Source organism: Doryrhamphus excisus, linkage group LG14 (assembly GCF_037039965.1).
Source record: "Doryrhamphus excisus strain RoL-2023G ecotype Guam linkage group LG14, RoL_Dexc_Guam_v1.1, whole genome shotgun sequence".
Classification (NCBI taxonomy): Eukaryota; Metazoa; Chordata; class Actinopteri; order Syngnathiformes; family Syngnathidae; genus Doryrhamphus; species Doryrhamphus excisus.
In genome coordinates this window covers 15,367,496-15,386,260 of record NC_136370.1, presented here as the reverse complement: position 1 = coordinate 15,386,260, position 18,765 = coordinate 15,367,496, and the positions used below count along the sequence as shown (strand labels likewise).

Below are 18,765 nucleotides of genomic sequence, written 5' to 3'. Positions count from 1 at the left end.
CTACACACAAAGCTGAGCCCATCAGTAAACCTCAGTCCTCAGTCTTTCCCATCCAATCACTCAAAGTCCTCCTTCAAGCCAATAATGGAACAACTCTCCAAACAGGTGGAACATGGTGTTGCTGGAGCCCTCAGACCCGGACGAAGCCAAAGCCAAGTGGGACATACTCCCAGCCAAGTGGGCAATGGAAACATGTGAATCATTCCAAAGTGGATACAATGTGACAATGCCAGCATGTTGTGTTTGTTTCTAGTCTCTACAAAGCCTCGTTCCTTGGGGGGGATTTCTCGTCTGTCTGAGGGGTTTCATTTCTGCATACAAGTATTGATCAAAGTTGGCTACGGAAATGTCAGATAGAATTTTGTTTTTTGTAAACATTTTCAGAGCCAAACCATATTTATTTCAAAGGCTGGTACACCAAAGATTGGTGTGCTCCGTATTGGAGCCTTAGAGCATAGTATCTTTATAGTATATTTAATTAGTCTCTTTTTTTTGTCTACCGCAGGGACGAGCGGTGACACCGAGTCTCGCCGCATGTCCCCGTCCACGTCCCTGTCCATTGAACTTTGTGTCATGACACTCAGGCATGCATGCACTAACAGACAGTAGTGGCTGCACAAAAGGCATCAAGCCTTACACCCAAAGAGCAGCAGACACTTGTTATCAAAACACTGATCCCTTGGCCCCCATGGCTGCCATTCAGCCACCGCCAGCCTGCCGGACTCGATTATGCTCGCGACGGGCAGAATGGAGCACATAAAAAGCATTCCCATCAATGAACTGTTGAACCTTTTCCCTCTGGACGTGTGACCAGACAGGAACCCTTTGACACTGCACTTCTGTTGAACAAATTCATAGCCTAGGCACTTTTTCTGGTCACTAGGCTTGTTAAGTCCATTAATTCCAGGACGTGGCATTCATTTATACATGTGGAAGGGCCACAACGGGAATTTGTTCTGTTGGTAAAACAGTGAATATCTGTTGGGAGCACAGAGTAAACACAACACCAGCATATGTAGGTCCCCTCCTTGCCTCATTGACTCTCCTGGGGCCTGTAACATTGCGTTGCTGTAACAGTGTTGCAGAAATCTGCACAAATAGCAGCGAAGTCTCTCAGGGGGATATCTGAGGCACTCTGAGTATTTCCTGGATGAGCATTATAGGAAAATGTTAATGGTCTGCACAGGGAATTGCTTGAATCATTTGTATTTGTCTAAACTCTTTCGGAGGGTGGCACGGTGGTCGAGTGGTTAGTGCGCAGACCTCACAGCTAGGAGACCAGGGTTCAATTCCACCTTCGGCCATCTCTGTGTGGAGTTTGCATGTTCTCCCCGTGCATGCATGGGTTTTCTCCGGGTTTCCTCCCACATTCCAAACACATGCTAGGTTAATTGCCGACTCCAAATTGTCCATAGGTATGAATGTGAGTGTGAATGGTTGTTTGTCTACGTATATGTGCCCTGTGATTGGCTGGCGACCAGTCCAGGGTGTACCCCGCCTCTTGCCCAAAGACAGCTGGGATAGGCTCCAGCACCCCCTCGACCCTTGTGAGGAAAAAGCAGTAGAAAATAAATGAATGAATGAATGAATAAACTCTTTCGGCAGGTTTAAGACTGATTTACTTTATAAAATGACATCATAACGACATCATCCAAGCGATACACCATACACTATCCCTACATGTTCAGACCACATCAAAGTTTAGGTTGAATACACAATTTATGTCTTTACGGTTAACTTCTTCTACTTCACAGCGCCAACCGTTGATTATTTTTTATATTTTGGCAAAAATGACTTTCCAGTCAGCAACTGTGTGACTATTGAGAAGGCATCAGGGAATAATTGCCTCCAAGAAGGAGCTGAATCGCTTACTCCCGAAGCCACAACCACAACCCCCCAGTGTGAAAGCATTCGGAAAGATTCTATAGTGTGCAGTTGGGTAGAATCACCTTTCTGGCACTCGACAACATCGCAGCAGTCGCCGGGCTGACCGCTGGCCTTGCTGAGTGGCACCGCACGCTGTCCGCTCGGGCAGTGGGGCTGGTGACAGGCCCGGAGGTCACACGTGCACTGCATTGGGATTGAAGGGCAGCAACCAGCGGGGGGTGTGTAACTCTTGGTCAAAACCGAGTCTTTGGGGCAGGAAGGAACCTGCAGAGCAGGGCAAGTCACTCCGGCACACTTAAGCTCTTCTGAAAGAGGCACACAGATACAGGTGGGTGTAAGCATGCATGAATAACATGATGAAAAGACCTCCACAAGGAAACATTAAAAAGGATTTTGCAGCTTCTAACTCTGTGTACATATACGTACTTCTCTACAACACAGGAGAAATATGATTTCAGGGAAGAACTCAATATGAAACACTTAAATGCTAGGACTATGTTAAAAAGCCATAGCTTTTCAGTATGTGGAATCAAACTACGGAATGGATTGAGTAAGGACCTCAAACAATGCACGACGATGAGCCAATTCAAGAAACAATACAAGCAGTTGATGTTTGCTAAATACAAGGATGAAGAGTCTTGAACCAGTCATGATGTGCTATATATATATATCACTATATTGACACTTACTATGGTACCCATTATGTCATTGGATGGTCATATCACCTTGTACTTTGGTACGTGACAAAAAATAAAAAAATTTAGAAAAATTTAGAAAATAAAGAAAAACTAATAAACTAATAATAAACTAATAAAAAACTAATTAAAAAAACTTAAATTATATTAGGAAAGCAGGAAGTGAACAAATGTAACAGTTACTGATTGTAAAAGTACCAGATGGAGGGGTAGGATTTAATAAGCTTTGCTTCTTCCTACTTCTTTTGGACATGTGGACCATTACACTGTTGTAAATTCCCTCGTTATAATGTAATGTTTATTACAGGTACTTCATGTTGTTTTTGTACCAGGCACCTTGCAGGGCAACTACGGGGTCCTCAGTAGGACCACAGCCTAGCCATTGGGCACATTGAAAGCTTGTTCTGTACGGCATACAGTGCATCCGGAAAGTATTCACAGCGCTTCACTTTTTCTACATTTTGTCATGTTACAGCCTCATTCCAAACTGAATTAAATTAATCTCTTACCTCAAAATTCTACACAAAATACTCTATTATGACAATGTGAAAAAGTTTATTTTTTGACTTTTTTTGAATTTATTAAAAATAGAAAACAAAAAAATCACATTTACATAAGTATTCACAGCCTTTGCCATGAAGCTGAAAATTGAGCTCAGGTGCATCTTTTTTCCACTGATCATCCTTGAGATCTTTCTACAACTTAATTGGAGTCCACCTGCAGTAAATTCAGTTGATTGGACATGATTTGGAAATATGATAACTGTCTATATAAGGTCCCACAGTTGACTGTGCATGTCAGAGCACAAACACCAAGCATGAAGTCAAAAGAACTGTCTGTAGACCTGCGAGACAGGATTGTCTTGAGGCACAAATCTGGGGAAGGATACAGAAACATTTCTGCTGCTTTGAAGGTCCCAATGAGCACAGTGGCCTCCATTATTCGACTAGTCAGGATAGAAGGAAAAATGAATGCAGCAATATTTTCATCCAGGATATCTCTATTATTTTCATCCACGATATCTCTATATATTGATCATATTTATATGCAAATTAGGCGGCAAAATATCGCCCGTTGTTTTGTGTGCACCTGTGTATTACACTGACATTTGAAGTGCTAGCTAACCTGTTGCCGCCCTTTCGGTCACCAAATACAGTATATGTATGTGTATGTGTGTGTGTGTGTGTGTAAATTAGCATGTGCTCTTCTAAGCTTGTGACTTACATTTATGCTAATGTTCATTCGTTACAGAAACCAGACTCGTTAGGATATTATACTACTCACAAATTCATCTATTGGGTGGAAATTGGACTGTAAAGCAATAAAGTCCATACAGTTCTGCTACTGTGTCCGGACTCAATCTCTGACCGGAGTTCTGGTGAGGATGAGATGCTCCAGGGAACCTACCTAACGCACATACAGTCCACTCTCCCCCACAAATATAGTGAATATCATTCAGATCAGAAATGATACAGAAACAGAAAAGTTTCCATGTATATTGTACACAATTGTGTTGGCTTACACTTAGTAGTCGTCAAGCAACAGTGGAACAGTGTTACTTTTACATTTACACGTACAGTTCGCCTAAAACCCAAGTTCACACAGTTATCCAACTCAAACCCTCCCCACAGTCATTAGATCTACACTCCAGTCTGCGACAGCTTTACGATATCCTGTCAAGGTGCTACTTTAGACGTGACAAGGCTTTTGAATATCCCGTCTGAGGGGCTCAGATCCCACCCAGGATCGTTGGACTGGATCACAATCCAAACAGGCCCTCAACAGAGCTTTTCTTCTTCTCCTTTCCACTCCCCTTCAGTTGGCATGCCTTGTTCTATACATTCAGTATAATAGCTTCAATAGTTTTAGGAAGGAAATTGGTGCAGGGCTACTGCAAATGTTTTGAAGACTGGTCTGGAAAAGAAAAGTGGAAGGCCCCTCTGTAGCAACATTGTTGCAAAACAGAATCTACCTTACAAAGATTGGATTACCCAACCAAATGGGCATCACTTCTATTCTGGTCCTCAGGGCTACTGTAATGTGAGGGGACCAAGGGAGAAGAGCAACGGTGTTGGGGAGCAGACTCATTATCTGTGTCAAAACGATCAATCACTTCATGGAGCAATTCCCTAGATTCGTTCCTGAACGTCCATTATGAAAACACTTGAATTGGCAGCTTAACCGGGGCAGATATGATATACGAGAAAAATTCATTTATTACATCTCATTTAAGTATGTGCTGACATAGAATGTGTCAACACATTTGTTTGGGATTGAGATTCAGATAAGGAACAATATTGAAAATATTTCTGCACGTACATGTGGTTGACATTGTTTAAGAACTTTTGGGGTTTTGGTTGCTTTTCCAGTTAATGAGCTTCCCAGATTGCAGCAGCATGCTCAGTCTGTTGGCTCCATGCTGCAACATGACTCCATCTGAGGATGCGTCTCATCCTTGATATTTAAAGAACGACAAGAGGGGCCTCCTGGGCCTTGCCAAGGAGCCTAGAACCACAATGACCTAGAACTTTGAAGTTTTAAGATTAGTTGGATCTGCACATCAAACTGTCCACCGCTGCTCATTGCTACTTTTAGAGCAGGGGTCTCAAACACGCGGCCCGCGGGCCAAATGTGGCCCGCAGGACACTAGTTTGAGGCCCCCGCCTTGATATGAAAGTTTAATGTTAGTGTGGCCCGCGCAAGTTTGATATGGATGCTGTATGGTATCATGTACCCAGAAAATATTATTACGTTTGACTAATGTTCATGTTAAAGGTTAAATAACTGTTAATAGCTATCCTCCCTATCCGTGTGGAAGTGGTAAGTTTTTGGCTATTTAAGTTTAAAGGAAATAACTTGAAGGCTACCGTTTAGGTCGCTAGCTCTCTAGTTTGCGAGTTAGCATGTGTCTCAAGACCCTGCAGTTGCGCAATATGTTGTAAATAAAAAGAGTATAAATGTGACTATAGTCGTGTTTTGTCATGTCTACAGGACTCTAATAATGCTTTGTTCATTTTAATCTGAAAAAAATAATTAGTCTACTCACCAAATATATGCGGTTTCTTAAGTTTTTATTATTTGTCGTTTTATTATTATTATTATATTATTTATTTATTACTGATTGATTGATTTTCTTTATTCTTGATTTGTTTTTCATTTTATTTTTCATCTTATTTTGTGTAGAAAAATAAAAAGTAAGATATTTGAGAACAGTGGAATGTTTTATCAGAGATTTTCTTGTAGAAAATTGGAACTTAAGGCTAAGTTTTTTAAAATTTTTTGTTTTTAATAAATGCGTTTTTTTTTTTTTTGAAAACCTGATGCGGCCCAGTCTCACCCAGACCGTAAGTAAATTGAGTTTGAGACCCCTGTTTTAGAGGGTTCGGCCTGAACTCTGCTTGCATTGCAATTAAGTAGTCATTTTCAAAATATATGCACATGCCGCCGTTTTACAAAGTTGCTTATTTGAATATCTACACTAGTGATGGGTAATTCACAAATGATCCGGCTGTTAGAGTCTTTGACGTGAATGAGACATTTGCGTTTGTCTGTTAAACCCACACATGATTGATCAAATCTATGTGTTGAGACTGAGCAAAATAAGGATTGATGGATTACAGACACAGTCACGGGGATGAAAGACACTGAGAAAACGTTGCTACTAGGGATGCTGCGCTCAGTGTTTACATCACATGAATTAACCGTTTTTCAATTTATTTATGATGAGTGGTATTGGTCAGGGGCCCCTGGGGAAAAAATTGAGATCCATTTTCAAGGAAGTTGCATTTAAACTCACACAAAGTGTGTCTAAACAATTGCCAAAAATGACAACAAGTGAATGACAACAACTGTTAAATAACAGTCTTTTGCCCCTTTGACTGTGACTGCTGCTGTGAATGTGGTTTGGTGGGGAGAGTACTCAAAGATGAAACTGAATGGAAAAACGTTTTTTTTGGCTTTGATAAACTGAAGTATCTTCACAGTTCTGCTTGCTCTAAAGACCTGGATTGCCACAAAGCGCTCAACGATTCATAGAAAACGAAGGGGAACTGATTTTGGCCTGGAGTTAAATAAACGTCTTGGGCGTCTACATGTGTATGTCTACAGTCCGTATACTACTACGTCTACTGCACATTAGTTGAAGGTTTTGCATACGAAAACCTCTAAGTCATACAAAATGCCCTGGAATGATCCTGTTGTGCACTGAAAAACACTTTCCATTTATTGTATATCTCCCAGAGAACGCTGATTACGCCTTCACGCTGATAATAGCTGGGGTTAGAGTGCACTGGGAAAGCAGCTGTCTGACCCACCATTGTCATTCAAATGAACAGAATAAATCAAATCCATTTGCAAAAGCGTTCCTCTCCTGCAGTTCCAATTAATGTAATTTTCTGTCTGGCACATTTTCAAGCACAATAGAGGATGGGAAAAGTCAACAGCAAATGGATTTTTTTTCCTGTGCTGTTTGTGTTCTCTCACTGAGCATAGATGGCTGTAATTAGAAGCCCTTTTTTCGCATTGTAATGGCGGCCCTACCCCTCTATGCACATACACAAAAGGCCTGATTTGTTATGCTTGATAAAGTGTCTCTGCAGGAATCACATTTGTGCTCCAGTATGCTGGTAAACTGTAGAAAAACCTGAAAAATAAATGTACCCACTCCCTCACAAGCAAGCAAAAAGATACCTGGGGATGGTCTTCCATGAGGTGGGATAAGGTTATTTAGCACAGTTTTGTAAACAATGCATATTCCTGGCATCACAGCGGCTCATTGAAGAAAGAAAAACACATCCTTTCTAAATGGTCTTTTTCTTCACTTCCAACCAGGGCACAAGGCGAGCAGTATTTCCCTCAACCAGAGTGCTTGAGCCAAGCAGAGGAGGCTTGTGTTGACAGCCTCCGTTTACTCATGGAAAAAAGCACACAATGTAAGTTCTGTTCACTAACTGACTTTGGAAGCAAGTCAGTGGAGAACAAAGCTGTCTTAGTCCAGCTGCCCTCCGCGGGTTTCTGGTCTGTCCTCAGGTTTTATAAAGTTGCTCCACAAAGGGGACACATCAGGGCCGTCGCTTGTGTACAACTGTGGGGGGCCTGGCTCGGTGCCCACCAAGCAGTTACAAATGGGAGCGTCTGCATTGTTTTCTGTGTGTACCAGCAGGTGCGAGATCCACAAGACCCAAGTGGGGAAATTGAGATCATAGCCAGAAGCTTGTGGATGTGATTGATGTGCAGCAGTTTGGTCAGAGAAGATGAAGACACACTGGATATACGTATACCCAATAACCAATAATAAATATAATAGTGATACATAATATAGAATCAGTAATATTAAGTGGATCCACATCAGTAAAGATGTGTACATTTGGAACAAAACCTTGGAGTTTGTTTTCCACATACAGTCCTACATTGGAGAATGTTTTCCCACTTTGTGTGGGTATGAACAGGTACGAACACAGCAATCAAACTCAAGTTTCCAGTAGTTCCCATACGTTCATTTATTTGTGGCGGCCTGCCACTAATAAATCTGAGCCACCACGAATGGATTTGGCACTATACCTGTTACCTGGTAGAATTCCCACGCTGTACGCATTAAAAAAGAAGGCAGGAAGTGTTTATTGCGTAATGCAGTTACTTAGTAATTAAATACAAGTGGCTACAAAAGCATGGAGAATTCACTGTGGTGGTAGAGAACCTGACGTGCCCAGGGAGTATGCATTAGGTGTGGAAGCGTGCAGCTCAGGCTTTTGACTAGCGGGAGTCATGACTAGCCATAGTGCTAAGATGACACAGCTTGGAGACACTATAGCACTAGATACTAGCAATACATAAACCACGGGTGGTCCAAGTCCACGGTGGCTTGTTTTTTGACATTTTAGAGTTTAAATGACCGAAAACTGATTGGAAAATGGAAAAATAGAGCAAAAAGGCATAATGTAACGTTGTTGCCACCTCCAAGTCACATGACCAGGTGTGATGGTTGTATACTGCAGTTGTTGTCATTCTCCTCCAAAGTGGCTCATTCCATTTTCTTAGCGAACTGCTGATCTGACACTGTGGGCCTGTCGTTTCCAATTAACCGAACATGCATGGGATGTTGGGAGGAAGTGGAAGAACCCTGGACTGGTCGGTATTACTTCAGTGGTTTGAATATAAATTAGGGCGGCACGGCGGTCGAGTGGTTAGCGCGCAGACCTCACAGCTAGGTGACAAGGGTTCAATTCCACACTCGGCCATCTCTGTGTGGAGTTTGCATGTTCTCCCCGTGCATGCGTGGGTTTCCTCCCACAATCCAAAAACAATTCCAAATTGTCAGGTATGAATGTGAGTGTGAATGGTTGTTTGTCTATATGTGCCCTGTGATTGGCTGGCGACCAGTCCAGGGTTTACCCCGCCTCTCGCCCAAAAACAGCTGGGATAGGCTCCAGCACCCCCGTGGTAGAAAATGAATGAATGAGTATAAATTACAATCTTAAGTTCTTTCCAATGCTACTGTATTAGAAATTACTACTCTACCACAATAATAAATAATAAACATATTGTTAAATAATATGACGTGGTGAGGGTATTAAATATGAATACAAACTGGGATTTCACATCTGTGTGTCCTGATGTAGTTGCCATAGAGTGTATATTTGCTCATACTGCTATCTATCTGTGAGAGGCTGATAAGGCTCTCTTATTATGTGCTGCCAATTGTACGACTCCTCTAAACATTGTTTATGCTAATTCATATCAACAAGCAAAAGGAGGGGAATTCCTTCCAAATAGCAGCGTGAGGCCTTATCAGGAATAACACATATGAACTCTCCTTGAGTGTAAAATGAGCAAACACCACCCTTCCAAGCAAAGGCCCTGACAGAAATACCTCATCAAAATGTTTGGCTTCACTTGTGATTTCCTATCTTCCTGTGTCTGTCCCCGCCTCCTTACACTTATCACATCCTCTTTAGTCCCGGACATGTGGGAGTGTCTGCTCACCATGTTGCCTGAGACCAAATGTTTGCAGCCACATTACATCAGCGATTTGTGAACTGGAGGAGAACCAGACTGCTTTGAAAATACAAGCGGTAATAAGGTCATTGGAGGCTGCAGGAGCAGTCTCTTGACACGCAGTCGGGAGATTGGGAAGACCCGGATTCGAATCTCTGCTTGGGCATCTCTGTGTGTGTATATACGCAGGTTTTCTCCGGGTACTCCACTTTCCTCCCACATTCCAAAATCATGCATTTTAGGTTAATTTTAGGTTAACTTCAAATTGTCCATAGGTATGAATGGGATTTTTGATCAGTTCAAGGTGTACCCCACCATTTTTTATTCCAGTTGGATTAACCTGTCATTCTGCTTTTTATTGGTTGATTTGAAATGGGATCTAAAGTATTATGCTCATTTTGGGCCCTTTGTATTGAGTTGTGGACTCCTGTAGAGCAGCTACACATGCACAGGAAAAGAAAGATCTTCCAGAATCTGCACCTATTCCAGCTGTATTTCCTTGGATTGTCAAAACAGTCTGTCACTCCGCTGTGATTGTTCCCACTTCTAAGTGCTCGAGGAGCAGGCAATTACAACTTGTACCTGTGCATGCCCATATAAGGAAGACTTCTCACAAGGCTGACTGTGAAGTCACAGTGATAGGTGTTAGAAAAAACTCTCTGAACCCAAGTGTTCAGAGCCACCTCAAACTTCTTTTAGGGCTCACTTCCAAATACCGAAATCTTATTATACGAAACATCGGCGTAGTTTAACACGAGAATACAACATTCTAACAACATGTATAGGTCGGAAAAGTGGAAAAAGCAGAATAGATGTCCCTTTAGTTTTCAGTGTGGGAAAAAATGCATTAGCAAAAAATATTGAATTTGTCATTAACTATTCCAATTAACCGATTTGTTTACAAAATAAGCCATTTCTTTTCATACAGCTCTTACATTGGATCTTATTAGATGTATTTTCAGTCTGAGGATAATAACATCACTGTGGACTCTAAGAAAGGGGAGCAAGTAGACCTCTAACCATTAAGTTCCGTTCATCTTGATGGCAGAAAAATGTCTGCCTGAGACAGACAAGATAATTATCACACGCAGGCAGACACGTGCACAAACACAGACTCAGACACACAGGCTTAGATGTACACATATACCGCTTCATCAAACAAGTGTGATGATATACCGTATAGCCGCAAGGAAGTATTTTTGCCTCTTGCTTAATGAGAGGTATGCATTTGTGTGCGTTTGTGTGTATCGTGAGAATTTCAAAAGCTGTTGAAAAATGTTGTTTACACTTTTCACTGTTGTGAATTTAAACTGTCATCAGTTGAGTCTTAATAAATTATATATATATATATATATATAGTGATAATAAGTGATAAAACGTAGACCTGGCAGCAAGCTTCTGGAGTTAGTGGTGATGCTTTTGATGAATATGCTGTTTCCTGGGGGATTTAGCACAACACCTTTTTAAATGCCCTATGTATTTTATCAGGCGTGTAGGAAGGTTTCAAAAGCTGAAAACCTCCAGTCACAGTCACATGTTTCGGACTTCACTTATAATGCTGCAAAGTTTTCCACAGGCTTTAGTTTTGTGGCTGTACGACAAGGTTAATCCTCTTAGGTCAGAAAGTTTCCTCCTGTCACTCAGGAGGCAGTCACTTGGCTCATGATCTAAATCAGGGGTCTCAAACACGCGGCCCACGGGCCAAATGTGGCCAACAGGACACTAGTTTGAGGCCCACGCCTTGATATGAAAGTTTAATGTTAGTGCAGCCCGCGCAAGTTTGATATGGATGCTGTATGGTATCATGTACCCAGAAAAAAATATTACGTTTGATTAATGTTCATGTTAAAGGTTAAATAACTGTTAATAGTTATCCTCCCTATCCGTGTGGAAGTGGTAAGTTTTTGGCTTTTTAAGTTTAAAGGAAATAACTTGGAGGCTACCGTTTAGGTCGCTAGCTCTCTAGTTTGCGAGTTAGCATGTGTCTCAAGACCCTGCAGTTGCGCAATATGTTGTAAATACGAGTATAAATGTGACTATAGTCGTGTTTTGTCATGTCTACAGGGCTCTAATAATGCTTTGTAATTTTAATCTGAAAAAAATAATTTGTCTACACACCAACTATATGTGGTTTCTTAAGTTTTTATTATTTGCCGTTTTATTATTATTATATTTATTTATTACTGATTGATTGATTTTCTTTATTCTTGATCTTATTTTGTGTAGAAAAATAAAAATGAAGATATTTGAGAACAGTGGAATGTTTTATCAGAGCTTTTCTTGTAGAAAATCGGAACCAAAGCAAAGTTTATTCATTTTTCTGTTTTTAATAAATGTGGGTTTTTTTTGGAAAACCTGATGCGGTCCAGCCTCGCCCAGACCCTAGCTCCAATGGCCCCCAGGTAAATTGAGTTTGAGACCCCTGATCTAAATGAAGAAACTAACACCAAGACTATCACAGTTAGCATTTTGGAAACGTTGCACAGGTGGAGGCACTATTAGGTATTATTGAATTGTTTGTTGATAATATATTTATGTTGTCAGAGGAGTAGAACTTAAAAAATGCGATTAATCTGTTCTACCCACCCAAAAATACAAACGCTAGCATCCATGTATTCCTTATGTCTTATGATACTTGATATGAACCATAAAGTGGTCTGCCGCGTGACAAAGTGGTGATATGGTGTGAAGGTTACCTGCAGCTTCTTGGCACTGGCTGCGGTTGATGTAGGTGAAGTGGTGGCTGCAGCTCTGTGATTCGCACACACAGCCGTCAGTAGTCAGGTTACATCCAGAAAACGTGCAGGCTGGATCTGACGGTCCCACATACTTCTGCCTGTGTCTTTCCCGGGGTTCGTGGTTGCGACCATCTGGATGAGCAATAGCAACAGTTGACATGAGTCACAAAGACAAAGTGGGAAACCAGAAGTCGTGACTTGTGTGTCATCACTATGATATCTAAAGTAGCGTTAGTCACCTCCGGGAAAACATCAGTTGTGGATTAGGACCTCTCAGATTTGTATGTACATGATAGAGTTGCTTAAGAGTGAAATGGGAGAAGGTGGCTCACCTGAATGGGCCTTCATGCAGGCCTCTTGGTCTGGGTAGGTGAAAAAACCCAAGCAGGTGTGTCTGGCATCGCAAACACACTGATCTTCTGCTCTGTCACATCCTGTCATCAGGGGGCATCGTTCATCCTCCAAACCGGCCTCTGGATAATCTGGAAGCTCTGCCAATGAGAGTATAGACATTTTGGATACAATGTCAAATTATCATTTATTAAACTCCTTTTCAGGCAAAAAATAATCTTATTCCCAAGATTCCCAAGTTCAATTCCTGTATATAATGTATTTTCTGGGAGGTTAGACGTAGTAATTTGCTTTGCAACACTTATTGAGGTGGCAAGAGTAATTCTGGGATCCCCTTCCTCCTTCTCTGTTGTTGTGCCATGCCACTGCAACCGTTGAGCCCATTTCTCAGTCTTTTGTTCCACAGCATGGGGCGCTCCCAGGGTTTGAATCCCTACTGCTTCCTAGAATGCCTCCTCTGTACCAAGGCCACTCGCAATAAAACCCCTTACACACTACACTGTTCCTTTGCCAAGCATGCCTATGCCACTAAGACGCCACATCCACGCTAAGCCACGTATTTCTAAGCCACCGAATTTCACTATTTCAATGAACAGTAGCAAGAGGCGACGTTGCTGAATAACCATCATTAGCCATATTGTTCCTTTCACATTGCACGCATGACTAAACACCAGCGCATATAGCAATTTACTCTTCTTCATAGCTGTCAAAGATCAACAGGAGTGGCAACGGCGTAAACAGGATGAGACAAACTGTGACACTTTCCCAAGCATGTGGCCACCATGCCTCATTAGAACCACGGTGACGCATGATTAGAGCTTATTAGAAGTCTCTGGCGTTCTTCTCTAAACATACCAGGAATGTAGCCTATGACTAAGAATCCTGTTGGAGGAACTATATCAAACACTCAGAATCATTCAATATAGTAGAAAAAATACCACTCAGCAAGAAGGTAATGTTACCTTCATGTAACCAAGGCCAGTCGAAAGGAACCTTTTCAATAAACCAAACCAAAACGGTTGCTCTGATTTCCCGTTCACCTCTAATTGATCCTCATCTGAACGTGTTTTTCCTTTCCTTTTCTCATGAGATGGTTGCTACAAAGGTGCCTGTCTGTACCAGGGGTGTTGTTTATGGCACTTACGGAAAGGCAAAGGGAAAGAGTCAATGAAAGACTGGATTTTGTTTATGTTAAGCTGCTCCGCCTCGCCTGACCACAGTCAAGTCTGACCTGGTTATCTCGCATCTTGCGTGGCATGACTCTGGCAGAGGCCCGTGGCTCATCCCAGGGGGATCCCTCTCTCAGCCACTCAGACTGCTTGTCTTGGCATCCACAATCGGGATGGGAAAGCTGACCTCTAGAGGCCCTCTGGCTGATAGAGAGCTAAAAAGGAAGTCTTTGAAACATTAGATAATACCAAAGGAAGGGAGAAGGTATGCGAAGGAGGGCACTGGACAAAGTGTCCGTGTAAGATTCTGGTACAAGCTATGCTAAGTTGAGGAAAATTCACGTGGGAGGGCAAACGCCATGACACGAAAACATCTAAACAAATCCATTAGCAGCATGTACGGAATGATTTTTACTTGACAGGAGCATCAGTGATAAGTCAAGAGTCAGCGCTGGTTTCCCTTTGAAGCAAGTAACTGTATACTCAAGACACAGCATGCAAACGGAAGGGGCTGCATTTCATTCACATATTTTACATATTTGGTCTGCACTCTATGTAGACAATTTATCTGAACTGCTATTTTCTTTTACGAGCAACATTTTTCTCAGGCTAATGCAATCATTTCTGTTTATTAGACCTTCAACAAAACATATCATTACGTCGTATCCAGTTTAAAAAAAACAGTCATTTTTAGAATATTTCAATGACAGCGTCCTCTTAACAGAAGATTTGTTTGGGTTTTGCAACATGCCAAGCTGATGTAAGACAGCAAATGAAAAGGGCATCTAACGTGCACTGTAAGATTCTTCTTTTGACCACCCAGGAAAACCAAAAGAGGACCCATAAAAAGCAGGGATCAGAAAGTGGAAACATTTACCCCCAAGCCCCTGATTGCAGGTCTAATCACTTTAAGACCTTTGGAGCTTGAGGAGGGAAATCTGGGATCAGTCTCCAGCAGTCTTCCTACCGTGGCCCCTGAAAACACACCGTGAGGTGTTGATTTACCCCCACCTAGACCTTCTGGCTGCATGTATGCGTGTGTGACTTAAAGGGTCAACAGCATGCTCCAAAACCCCAAGAGCCACAAAACCAGAAAAGCCATTAGGTCCAAACCTAGTCATTTGTAGACATGTCCTCCAGACACTAGGCCAACATGTTCATAAGGCATAATCAATGAGACGCCCTCGGGGTCGAGACCCCTGCTATGTCCTACGTCCTGCTTCGGCCACCCTAACAGTGCGGTGGGGGCTGGAGGTGGAGGTCAAGGGTAGCAGACACCCACTGAGAGCTGTCAGTCCTCTTCAATCTTCCCAAGCATGCTGGACACAATGCAGGTGGAGAGTCTGCTCAGTTGTTCCTCAGGGGGGAAGCCTTGTGAGGAACCTGACACCCCCCCCCCCACACACACACACATTTCTTTGAAACCCACAAAGTTGCAGCAACATTACGCAGAATGAGCACGTCCCAAGAGTAACGCAGCTCGTTCTGCTTGGCAGCAGAACATAAAACATCATCAAAAGAGTCCCAGCTTCTCTCATTTGTGACACATCTCGATTGCAATAATTGGAACGATTTGGGATCATTTCAATTCTCATAATTGAAACCTTTCAAAGCTCATGTGTCTGTAATCCAGTTTGCTAAATGAACTGTCATGCTCTGCAAATGACAGTAACCAAAACCTGGAAAAAGGAGCTTAACATGACTCTCCTATTGGCCTTCAGAGTCTTTAAAAGCTGTGAACCCACTCAAACACTTGGACTTGCATTGGACTCCAGGTTATTTTTTGCACTGGCTGTACTGTAAAGGCTAGTGAGCAGGGTCCCTAAGATGTATTTTTGAGGACACCACCACTCTCACAAAGCCATTTTACCCTAAATTGATTGATAGAAATAATTGCTTTGTCCCTCTTTCAGGCCAAGAATATACAACAATGTTCCGTGGAGGGTACTACCCACCAAAGGAAGTTCCAAGATGCAACAACAATGATGGAATGTTTCTGAACGTGTACATCGGAGTCAGTCCCTATCTACACTCATGTATGGGAATTGTAGTGTCACCAGTTTTCCACAGTCCAAATGTACAGGTATGCTTATAAGGTAGTTTAGGTTGTAAAATCCAAGTACCAAAGGTATAAAAATATCACATTTGAAGGAAGGAAGGGAACTGTAACTCTGCACATTGACAGTTTTCTGCAGGTGTACTTAGAAGTCATTTTAATTTCACAAATACAACAATAACTACTGTACATTACTGGTCTTTGTACTTTCTGGGGAATGTACTGTACTGTATTGTTAATACTTTGACTCCAAGGTAACAGGCTAAAGCTAGAGCTAAAATAGGCACGTCCATTGAATAAAAGCCATGTTGTCCAACAGCTTTACAGATACCACCCCAATGACAAGCCATTCCCTGGAACATATGATCAGCACTATTTACAAAATAACCCACTCACCTTTACAAACACCAATTTCCGGGATGATGGCAGCTCCTGTCGCGTTAAAGGAGGCACACGTCAGTCCCAGAGCACAGTAGCCGAGGCTCCAGTCCTGCCCACCGCACGGCTCCCACTCCAGCCGGGAACAGTGCTCACAGCATCCGCATGGATCCTTGGCCAGGGTCCGGCCACCGTCGCAGGCTTGTGTTGTCTTGACGGGACAAGTCCGGAGATGGCACGGCGTGCACTCGTCAGCTATGAGCGCCCGGACCACGCAAAACACGACCGACAGGAAAACTGGACACTTGACGAACATTTTTTTATATATTTTAAAAAAAAGTGTTCAATTACACGCAGATAATCGATTAGCAAAGACTAAAGCACTCACTGCAAAAAAGTTAGAAAGTCCCCTATAAAGTTCAATGTCGATGTTCTCTCACCAAGCCACTTTAGTGGCACCCACGATCCAAGATGGTTGGCCAAATGTAAAGTCCCGAGTGGCTCATGTGATGAAAGGAATCCTAAAGCTTGATTGCGACCTACTGCTTACTTGCCGCCGCTGACAGCCTCACACCATAACGCAATCTGAGACCCAAATTGACACACAGCAGGCATTTAGAAATTAGCGGTGCACCCCCTCCCCTGATTGACACCCGCACCGACCAGTCACAAGGAGCCAAAGCACAGGGGAGGGACTGGCGGAAAGAAACCTCGTGGTTACGCAATGGTGCAGCTTTACTGTAAGTGGTTTTCAGTCAGGGTCTGGAGAACTGGAAGAAAGCATACATGTGCAACTAGTGTGGCATGCTCAGAAAATATGACTGGAGTGTCTATTTTTACATTAATATTAATATGATTTATTTTACTGTATTACCATTCAGTTAACATAAATCCAAGTAAATGATCTTAAACCATGAGGTATCTCAAAGTACGTACTTTATTGGGCAGGTTTCTTCATCCTGAGCAGTACTTCTGGGCAGCATGGTATTTGTTTGAAATGTGCTTCATAAATAAACATGACCTTGACCTTTGGCTGCATAGAACCAATTGTACATTTTGTTCAGTAATTATGTATTATTGAATTTATTTGGCTCAATATAATAAAAATGGGAATGAGGGAATAATTGTATTAATTATTGATATTGTGGAATTGTTTTTTCATTGCTGTATTTATATTTTGTTACATAATTTTGTTAATAATTATTATTTTTTCCACCCTCGGCCATCTCTGTGTGGAGTTTGCATGTTCTCCCCGTGCATGCGTGGGTTTTCTCCGGGTACTCCGGTTTCCTCCCACATTCCAAAAACATGCTAGGTTAATTGGTGACTCCAAATTGTCCATAGGTATGAATGTGAGTGTGAATGGTTGTTTGTCTATATGTACCCTGTGATTGGCTGGCCACCAGTCCAGGGTGTACCCCGCCTCTCGCCCGAAGACAGCTGGGATAGGCTCCAGCAACCCCTGCAACCCTCGTGAGGATAAGCAGTAGAATATGAATGAATTAATGAATTAATGAATGGGTACACCCTGGACTGGTCGCCAGCCAATCACAGGGCACATATAGACAAACAACCATTCACACTCACATGATTATTAATGATGAACAAATTAAAGGTAAAATCAAACAACCATTCAATGAACAATTGAATAGGTTCCAGCATTTGAGCCTGTGTTTACATTACTTGGTTTCAGATTGATGCTAAAAGACTCATCATGAAAAATAAAATACAAATAATGATAACATAAAATAAATATTAATATTCAAAATGTATTTTCTTTATTATTCCAATCATTTTTAAAACAAAGACTTTTTCACTGTATGTGTACAGTTGAACCTACATACATTGGTCACTTCCTGTCCTCCATCTTTTGTCACTAGCTGCCAAATTGTTCTTTATCTGTGTTCCCCAACAAAGCCATAAATCTGTCAAAGCCGTGCAGTCAAACATGGCAGACGCTGTCAGGACCTTATCATTCCTCAGCGTTGCCGCCTTTTGTGCTCGACGGTGACCTTATTTGTGTTTGTTGGTGTCCGACTGTGTATGCAGGTGGCTTTGGCACAGTGAAAGGTTGCCGGTTGTTTGCTGAAGCTGTATGTTTGTGTGTGTGTGTGTGTGTGTGTGTGTGCTTACATTGGCGGATGGATGGTGTGTATGTGGGCACATCTGTGGGAAGTTGATTGAGTCAGTGCCATCAAACATTGTTTTTTCTCATGAACTCCTCACAATGAGAAAGTGGAACCACTTCATTTTGAAGCTAATTGTATATAACGGTATTAAACATTTAAATCAATATATAATTGAATGGGGGCTGCACGGTGAGCTAGTGGTTAGCGTGCAGACCTCACAGCTAGGAGACCTGAGTTCAATCTCATCCTCAGCCATCTCTGTGTGGAGTTTGCATGTTCTCCCCGTGCATGCGTGGGTTTTCTCCGGGTACTCCGGTTTCCTCCCACATTCCAAAAACATGCTAGGTTAATTAGCGACTCCAAATTGTC

At 42.2% G+C, this 18,765-nt stretch overlaps 1 protein-coding gene across 1 annotated transcript in view; it reads right to left on the bottom strand.

Moving 5' to 3' along the window:
- LOC131140126 (cysteine-rich motor neuron 1 protein) overlaps positions 1–16,883 on the bottom strand; it is a 37,274-nt gene extending 20,391 nt beyond the window's left edge. Inside the window, exons 1-4 of the mRNA XM_058090280.2 lie at positions 16,286–16,883; positions 12,646–12,804; positions 12,272–12,445; positions 1,950–2,192 (exon numbers count right to left, since the gene is read on the bottom strand). Coding sequence (XP_057946263.2) covers positions 1,950–2,192; positions 12,272–12,445; positions 12,646–12,804; positions 16,286–16,583 — 874 coding nt within the window. The 5' untranslated portion in view covers positions 16,584–16,883. The remainder of the gene's footprint in view (positions 1–1,949; positions 2,193–12,271; positions 12,446–12,645; positions 12,805–16,285) is intronic.
- Between the last annotated feature and the right edge of the window lie 1,882 nt (positions 16,884–18,765).